Raw genomic sequence first — 9,174 nt, 5'->3', positions numbered from 1 at the left:
GATTTGATGAAAAGAATGGGGTTAACTAGGGTAAACCCGAATAAGAATAAATGTTATTCTGAATCACATGGAGATGTGAACGCACGACTAGCTGTATCCGCCTATACATCGGAATAGTTTGGAGTCCAGCGTTAATAACGTAAAGGTATAATCATAAACGTCCTATTAATGTTTTTAAACACACGACGCTCAAGAACAAAAAATTTTAACTTTCGCTGCGTCTTGGGTGCGAGAATACGATGTCCCAACATCGATATGGTTGTATAACTTTATTCAGGTTTTACCGCGAATATATCATAGATACTATGTGTTATTATGATTTACATTTCCGCTGATTATGGATATTAGCTCTGATTACTCTTACTATGATTTATTAAGTTTATTATTGCATCATAGAATTATTTAACATAGACGTTCCAGATAAATAAGCCTTAAAATTTGTGTGTGAAATTTATTCACTGAGTGGTGCGAATTATCATATAATAAAGTAATTTCATCAATTATATTTCAAAAAATTTACAATTTGAAAAAAAACATTAGTGAAATAGAATTGTGGATATTTCTTTAATGGAATCATATGAATGAAATAGAAAGATGGGTGTATTTATATCAAAAAAATTAAATAAAAGTGATAAAGTTATAAAAGTCAATTTTTATAGTAACTATTTATACAAATATATAATTTTGGGTTTATTTTTCCTTTTTAAAGATAAATATAAACTGCATAAAACACTTACAAGTCCAAAAGACTCCACAGATGGAGAAAGATAGAAAATGAAAGTACACCAAACTCACAACAAAGTTCTATCCCTTTCACATAAACCAACATGAAGTTAGCTTTATCAACATGCATGGCGGTGTAGTAAGATTTCTAGAAAAGGAACCAAACTTTACAATGGTGATGCTCTCAACTTAGATTGAGAACTTCATTTACCGATGAAATATAGCAAGTGTAGTGTTCAGTGTGCTATCCTCGACTGTAAACTGTATTGTGCAATGTTCAGTATGAAGCTTCACCGAGTTCCGAGATATCCGCATTCTTTCGAGTTCTATCGACAGGGGCAATACCAAGAAGGCAGAAGAGCGATTAGATATGTTTCTGAAACAGTTTCAGAAAAGCTTGAAACCTCTTTACATGACAATTAACTATTTTGTTCTGCTGTCTGCCTCCGAACGCCTTATTATTGAACAAAATGCATTGTTCTGTGCGAGTCACGGTAGCAACATACTTTTGAGCAATAAACTCACAAGACAAACCACTTTCAGAAGCTCGTCCTAAAGTTAAGGTACTTGCTGGTTTCGTATCAACTGATCCATCAAAAATGATGTCTACTGCCGTATGACGAACCAAAATGTGCTTGGGAATCACCAAGAAGTTGGAGCTTTATGGTGTCGGTTTGAGACGAGTGACAAACATCCACACATTCTACCAAATCATCGTCGCATGTTAGCAATACCCATTCAGCATCGTCGTCCAAATACTTGAGATGGTATCCCTGAGTGTCACCCACACCAAATCTTCTGCAAATTTGTTGGTATAGATCTTTGTAACCCCAAGAATGTTGGATCCGGAATCTGATCTTCTCTTCCCCAAAACTAATTTTTACTCGTGGACGGACTCTTTCTTGAGCTTTGATGGCGCCGCCAACCTGTGTTTTAGGACGGCTATTTTCTGGTTTAACAGTCACGTATAAAGATGCCTGGCTTCGGGACCTTTGAAGGAGCTTTTGTTCATCACTTGATAGATGTAAATTTGCATCACTTCTAGTCCTCTTGAACATGCCATCAGCGTTGTCCTTGAAGACTGATTCATCGTGACGTGGAATGCCCAAAGATGATTTAGGCTGTGTTCCACCAGAACAAGATCCACTTGAGCCGGAACTTTGACTGGAAGAAGAAGAAGGTGACAGAGAGACAGCAGCTGGAGGGCTTGAAAGGAAGCTTTCATGATGTATTTCTGCAGGCCATACATGATCAGTAGATTCGAAATTCGAAAAATGGGTAGTTTTCGATGCATTTGGGGACGCCAGTTCAGGAAAGTTCGAGTAGAAAGATTCGATCTGCAAGACACCAGAGGCACCTTGGACAGAGTCGATCACACGTTGGATTTTTTGTAGGGAATGGCCAACTTTCTTGATTTTTCGAGAAGGCCAACGCTGTATTCCGTGCTGCCTGCATATCCTCTTCAAAGTTGTGGGGCAAACTGGTATTAAATAAAAGGGAAAAAACACAACATTAAACACTAATTTACAAATATCATCTTTGATATAAAAAACTAAAAGGAAAAATTACTCATCACTACAAGTCAACGAAAAAGTTTATGCTCACCACCAAGATTCCTAGCAGCATCTTTCAGGCTACCGGCAAAATGTTGCCGAAGAACTTCCAATGTAATAGTTTTATCAGCTTTAGCACGTCTTTTCTCTTCAGTTCTGTTCGTGTAGACCGAACTGTCATCACCAGAAGTAGATGGTTTCGTTACGAATGTGAAACCTTCTCTCGAATTAGAATCAGGTGCCTGGCTGAATCTCATGGCTGGAGAAATTGTCAACTCTTCATCTGGCAAAGTAAAATTTTCTTGCAACTCTTTGTCTGTGACAACTCGTAAAGTCCGGCAAATATTTCGTATTATATGCGACAAAGAAGTGAGCAGTTTCTTCTGTTCTTCTAAATCCTTGCAATCTATAGGCAAAAAGAACTCCAATACAAAGTCCGCAGAACCTGTGCAAATACTCCTAAGTCGTATAGCAACAGCAGCTTGTAGTCCAAACATTCTTGCGTGGTGAGAAAGAGGGTATTCGGTCTTACTAAACGAAGTAACATCAGGCGAGAAACAGGGCTGATTAGTTCTAAACGCTTTACCAACTATGCCTTGACCTTTCAACAAGTGGTACTCAGAGCAAGCTTCATGAAACCCCTGAATACGGGAATCGCCTATGTAACAAGCAGAATCTACAGTGGAGAGACAGTTTTCTAGATTATCATCAGAGTGACGACATCCTCCTTTACCTTGCAAGATGCACGGAACCCATGTCTGAGCCAAAGGTAATCCATGTGTTTCACAGGCAGATTGAAGAACTTCCAAAATTTCCGGTAGTGCAGTTTGGTAAGATATATCACTTGTCTGCAAAAAAGAACCACAAATATCAGGGGCATATCAATAGGGGTAGAACTTGACAATCATCTTCCTCAGATAAAAAAATTTCAGATTCCAAAATGTTAGCTCTAAATTGTGGGGGAATACATATATTATGTAACCAACTACCTTGACATTTTGCGACACAGGAACTTCAGAAGTCCTGAGATCAACAGCCTATGCACAAGCAAATTATTTTCTTGTCAGAAAATTCAAATAAAAAAAAGATTATTTGTTGAGTTGAATATGTATCTAACGATATACTAGATTAACAGCAAGATTTCAGCACTAATTTCATACAAAAGCGACATGAAGTTGAGTTATCAAATGTCTCGGAGATGTATTTTTCAGTTGCTAAAGAACATGGAACATAGTATAATAATGCTTGGATGATGTACCAATCCAAGAAAATACAGAAAAAGGCATAAAATCAAACCTCAAGAGCTTTACAGACACGTTCTAGCTCCGCACCATATTTGAGCTTGGGTGTTGTCAAAACAACTTCGATCACACCCAAACAAGTTCGACTACCTTGTTCCATAACTGGAACTGCAAGAGTACCGCGAATATCATATTTCTGTGCATCAACAACTCTAGGATATTCGTCCCTTGTAAAGAACCGAACATCAGGAGTCCACTCAGGGATCTTATTCCGGAACACCCTACCAGGCAATCCGGCTTCTTTTGAACCTTCCTCGGTGGAGAATTGGTAACCCCTTGAAATCTCCCGATATTGAGCAAGATTTGGACAGTTACGGTCCACGGAAACAAGTCGATCATTTGTAGTCAGCACACGTTCTCCATCTCTGTTCACGGGAACCCAAACTTGAATCAGCGCATCTTTATCCTTCGAGTAATCTTTTATATATCCAATAGCCTGAAACAATCGGTCCATTATCGATGTCGAAGCTCTAGGCGCAATCCACAATCTTTTTCTTGATTCAACACCTTCAACCACATAGCTTTCGGGTTGCCCCAGAGAACCAAGTGCATCTTGAGCTTGACTTATGGATACATTCTCGGGGAAAGATGATCTCTGTCTCCCTTCTTTCGATGAGACCCGGCCAAATTCGACAGTATTCGCTTCTAAAGTCGACCATAGAAACGAAGGTTCAAAAGGTGAAATGGGAGTCGAAGCATCAAAACTCAGGAATTCGGATCCATGCGTTTCTAACCAACATCCTTCTGAAAACAGCTGGTCCATGTAATCCAGATCCATGAAAGAATCAGACGGAGAAGCACCCAACACCGAATTAAGGGGAAGTATATTTTCTTCCATTGCCCAATCTTCCCCCACAATCACAACTGCATCACATCCCATATTCAACAAAATTAGCCTCCACCATAAGTAAATCTAGACGCAGATGGGAAAAAAAAAAAGAACACACAATTAATTTACAATCAAATCAATCGGATGACCCTCTAAAGGTGTGCTTCAGACAAAGAACAAAGGATGTGAAACATCAGGAGAAACACAAGTACAACTAACTAACTTTCAGAAGATTCTTTACAGTTGTCAAAAGACATGACTCCATTCACCAAGATTCCTGTTCCCACCATTAAAACAAATAAACTACAGGGTTTCCATTAAAATCCAACAAAACAAAAAAAAAAAAAAAACCTTCACAGAGAACACTGCAAAAGATTTATAGCCAGCAGATAAAACCCACAAAAATGGAAAAAAGAAGTACCAAACAAGGAAGCATCAGACAGAAAGATTTGAGAAGCAACTAGCTGTGTGCAAAGATTCTTGGATATTCCAATAATGGTTGGTCTATTTCCCGAATTCAAACCCCAATAATCGAAATAAATAAATAATATTAAATTTCATACACTCAGAAAAACTTGTGGTGGCTGCCCGTGATTCAGGAATCTCAGCAACACATGTAAGCTGGGTAGGGCCTCAACTCTGAAAATTGGTTCTTGTGTATACTTACAAAAAAATTCCAAAGTTTATATTGTCTAACCAATATCAGAAAAACCAAAGCACGAAGAAACATCACAAACCAATTCCCCGTGTCTCTGTCCACCCCCCTCAGCTATATTATTCACACACATATACATACATATATATATATATATATATATTATGCATATACATAGAATATCATATTATCTGTACACAGCAGTGCTCAGCTCATGCTTTGGATCAATCGGCACAAGCACGTAATACTCCATAAAATGATAAATATTATAGTTTGGTTGAAAATATTATTCAATTTGTATATAAATATAAATTGATAATCAAGATTCTCGTAACATTCAAGGGCCCCACCACAAAACCCGCCTAAGGAATCCAGCTACGGTCAACTATGGAGTAGATGAAATTGTATGAGATAAAAATAGTGGACGAAGTCATTTGATTTTTCCTCAAAAAAAAAATTGGTCATTTGATTTTCATTTTGAAAAAAAAATAATTTTTCTTATGATAGAAATGTTCTTTCTTTAAATGGGTTGTTTGGTTTTCGGTTTGATCATGCAGTATTAAATAATAAAATTTTTCCTCTTTATTACTTTTCATATTTTTTATTTACTAAAAAATTCTTAAATAGTATTGAAATTATAATCTTATTTTGCATTGCAAATTCCCTTTTTATTATTTTTAAAAAAATAAACCGAACTCATAATTTGAACCGACTTTGCGGCGAAGAGTCTAAAAGTCGATCGAATTTGGTCACGTATAAACTAAGCTCTGGTTAATTGTATTTCGAGTTTTCAATATATTTTAAATTATTTTCTTCATTACCTAGTGAGTGAATAATTTTATAAAAGTTGGTTGTTATTATGGTCATTTCCAGCTTCATAAAGATTTCCTAGATTTTAACTTTTAAAAAAATCTAGTCATTTGATATACACAAATCCATAGAACATTATAAGTTTTTTGATATTTAACAAGGTTGCTGATCCAAAAGATAATTACAGAGCATAAATCAATTGAATTCAAAAAAAAAGTGGATATTCATAAGAAGAAGTTCTGTAAAGAATCCAACTGAATACAAAGCCGACTGATGAGATTCTGATAGCCAACCCGATTCAAGATCAAATTAGAACATTCTCTAAAGAATCATTATAACAAGTGATAAAATATCATAGCACAACTGAATTAGCGGATAAAATTTTTGTATCAATAATCACTTAATCCTAACAGAATGTTAGGTTTATAACCACTATCAGAACATGGCCGAAAGAACGATGACATGTCAACATTGATATTTGCATTGGAAATGGTATGTCATTTTAAAAAGATTATCGTTCCAGATCAATCTATAAATAGAGCATTTAAATAAGCTCTAAGGGTTGCACACTCTATCTCTAAACCTTTTGAATTAACTCATCTCCCCTTAAAAAGATTTTGCGAGCCAAATTGAAACAGTCGGTACATGCTGATAATTCATTATTTGATCATATTGAAAATCAAATTTATACTTATAATTCCGTCGTGAAATCTGTGTAGTTGAGAATAAGAAGATTTACTGCTCAAACTGTTTAAATTTGAGTACACTAAGAGTTTCAGTTATACATCGTTAAATTGTACTAAAATGAGTGATTTCAAATTATTTTTAATTACCAAAGTTTTTTAGTGCAATCCTTCTGCAAGGAAAAAATGAGTGACGTAAGAATATTGAAATCTCTAAACATACAGAAACAACCTTGTTCCTACTTTCAATTTATCTACCTTATAACTATGCAGTCAATCCCAACTGATCTTTTTTTAAGTCATTTGTTCATAGAGTCTCAGTAATCCTACTTCCGCACAGTTTGTACTGATTGTTTTACTGAGAATCCAACTAACAAGAATAAAATTTCAATGTTGTTAAATCAATCGAAATTATCTGTTGGAAAAAATTTATTCGCCCCCTATAAATTTAGTTCCAGTCATAACAATTTTATTTTAAAGATAAGAAAAACAAAATTAAATATTCCATTTAGTCTAGGTACTCTAACAGTGACTCGAAACGAACTACTCGAGCTCGACTCGACTTGGGAAATGTGAAATATCTTTTGTAATCTTGATATGGGATTGAGAGATCAAACATAAATAAACAAGAGTAAACTAAGGAAAGTAAATTTTATTATGTTATTTCTTATAATGCAATTGGTTAATTATAAAAAATAAAATAAAAAAAGTGTTTTTTGGTAGGCTGGATGGTTTGTACTTTAATGACTTTACTTCTTCCCATTTTCATTAAAATATTTTGGATACTTTTTTTTATATGTTTGTCAATGACGATGACATCACATCAGCTTGATGATATAATGGTAAAATAATGGATATAATAATCGTAATAATCTATGTTACTAATAATATAATGGATTAGGTCTCTTGTGAAACGACTCACGAATCTTTATCTATGAGACGGATCAATTCTACCCTATATTCACAATAAAAAGTAATACTCATAACATTAAAAGTAATATTTTTTTATGGATGACCCAAATAAGAAATCCGTCTCACAAAATATGACTCGTGATACCGTCTCACACAGGTTTTTGCCTAATATAATGTATAAATTAGTTGTCCGTGTGGTGTTGTAATCCACTGTCCTTTTTGTGATGAGTAAAGAACAAGGGGATAAAAGCCAAAAGTGATAAAATTATATATAACGTTTGTCAAATCTTGATAGATACGCCGTAGATTTATTTCGATTATGCTAATATCAAATTTGATATATTTATTCTAACATATAAATCGAATAATATCGGTTGAGGTTGAGAACATCATCATCGGGATAGACATATTGATCATCATTGTTCGAAATTGTTTTTCGTGAGATGAAACTTCGGTTTTAGATCAATAATGACTATTAGATCTGCAGCGACAGTTTAATACCACAATTCAATCAATATGTAATAATTTCATATAGCGAATATTGCAAAAAAAATTCTTCAGTAAAATACGATTGAGGACTCGAGTGGATGAGCTAAATCAATTATATTTCAAAATAATGAATATATAAGTGGGTTTCACTTTTGTATCAACTGTGATGTACAATATATATTGTGTGTACTTGGGCAAGTTGCCTACTTGTCTGCCATTTTTAGCTCGAAACTTGCTATAATTGCCCAATAATAGTTTACCATTTTCATTAGTCAAAAAAAAAAAAAATTCTACTTTAAATATTATGATGGTGATTGAATTGAATATTTAATTTAAAAATGAAATTGAATATATATATATATATATATTATGCGTATATATATAATTATCGTGAGTTGGAGATGGACTAAGAATTAAGTTATTAAACTCTAATTCGTTTTGATTAGATCATCTACTAATTGTCAAACAAATTGTTTAATGGTATTTCTTATTATATTTAACTTGTTTTTTGTACGTAGAATAATTTTGTGTTGGAATCCGAGTGACATTTATTTGGTTCTATTAACAACAACTACAAAATTTAATAAAACTGCGAGTCTTTGATACGAAAGAATGACATATCGAAATATATGTTTTTTTTTTTTATCTAACTGAGGATTTTGCTACAGTTGAGTTGTCAAATCCGAAAATCGTCTCGACTTAAGATTTTAACATCGTATCAGCTATAAATCATGGACAAATACTACTTTTAAAATGCAAAATATTATTGTAAAATGCAGCAGATACAAATCCCTACTCCGATCTGGCGGTGCTTAGAACTCAGATTATTTGTTGCCTAGCTATAGGAAAGAATCAGCCAAAATTAGCTTGAATTAAATAATGGACTCCGGACCGAATCTCTCTGACAAAATTCACATCTACTTGAATTACTACACTTGTACGTTGTTCTTTATTCTGAAAACCTACTCTAAACACTATATATATATATATGAAACATTCATAATATATTAATAATTTTTTTAGAATAAATATATTAATACTTTTTGTATAAAAGGTAAATAATTTTCTCATTGGAGCCCAATCCAAATCTAGACATTAGAAGGGACAAATGATATCTTGGAAACTTCATGTAGAGGAAATATTCTAAATGAAGATTCTCGATGCCAGTGTCACAAATATGAACATGCAATACATCGATCTCGCCAATTTTTTATTTTAA

At 34.1% G+C, this 9,174-nt stretch overlaps 1 protein-coding gene across 6 annotated transcripts; it reads right to left on the bottom strand.

The window, feature by feature from the left end:
* Positions 1-791: 791 nt before the first annotated feature.
* LOC142547345 (protein NLP5-like) lies at positions 792-5,178 on the bottom strand. 6 transcript variants are annotated; one of them, XM_075655601.1, is made up of 5 exons: positions 4,970-5,178; positions 3,573-4,490; positions 3,266-3,313; positions 2,329-3,124; positions 792-2,203 (listed from the first exon to the last, which is right to left on the bottom strand). In XM_075655601.1, the coding sequence occupies exons 2-5, from the start codon at positions 4,455-4,457 to the stop codon at positions 1,317-1,319; spliced, it is 2,616 nt and encodes an 871-aa protein (XP_075511716.1). In that variant the 5' UTR covers positions 4,458-4,490; positions 4,970-5,178; the 3' UTR covers positions 792-1,316. The 6 variants fall into 6 exon arrangements, with proteins under 6 accessions (XP_075511716.1, XP_075511718.1, XP_075511719.1 ...); XM_075655603.1 differs by having other exon boundaries at positions 3,573-4,441; XM_075655604.1 differs by lacking the exon at positions 4,970-5,178 and adding an exon at positions 4,828-4,935 and having other exon boundaries at positions 3,573-4,441.
* Positions 5,179-9,174: the final 3,996 nt, after the last annotated feature.

The sequence above is a fragment of the Primulina tabacum genome, chromosome 5 (genome assembly GCF_025594145.1).
Source record: "Primulina tabacum isolate GXHZ01 chromosome 5, ASM2559414v2, whole genome shotgun sequence".
NCBI lineage: Eukaryota > Viridiplantae > Streptophyta > Magnoliopsida > Lamiales > Gesneriaceae > Primulina > Primulina tabacum.
This window is presented reverse-complemented; position numbering and strand designations above follow the sequence as displayed.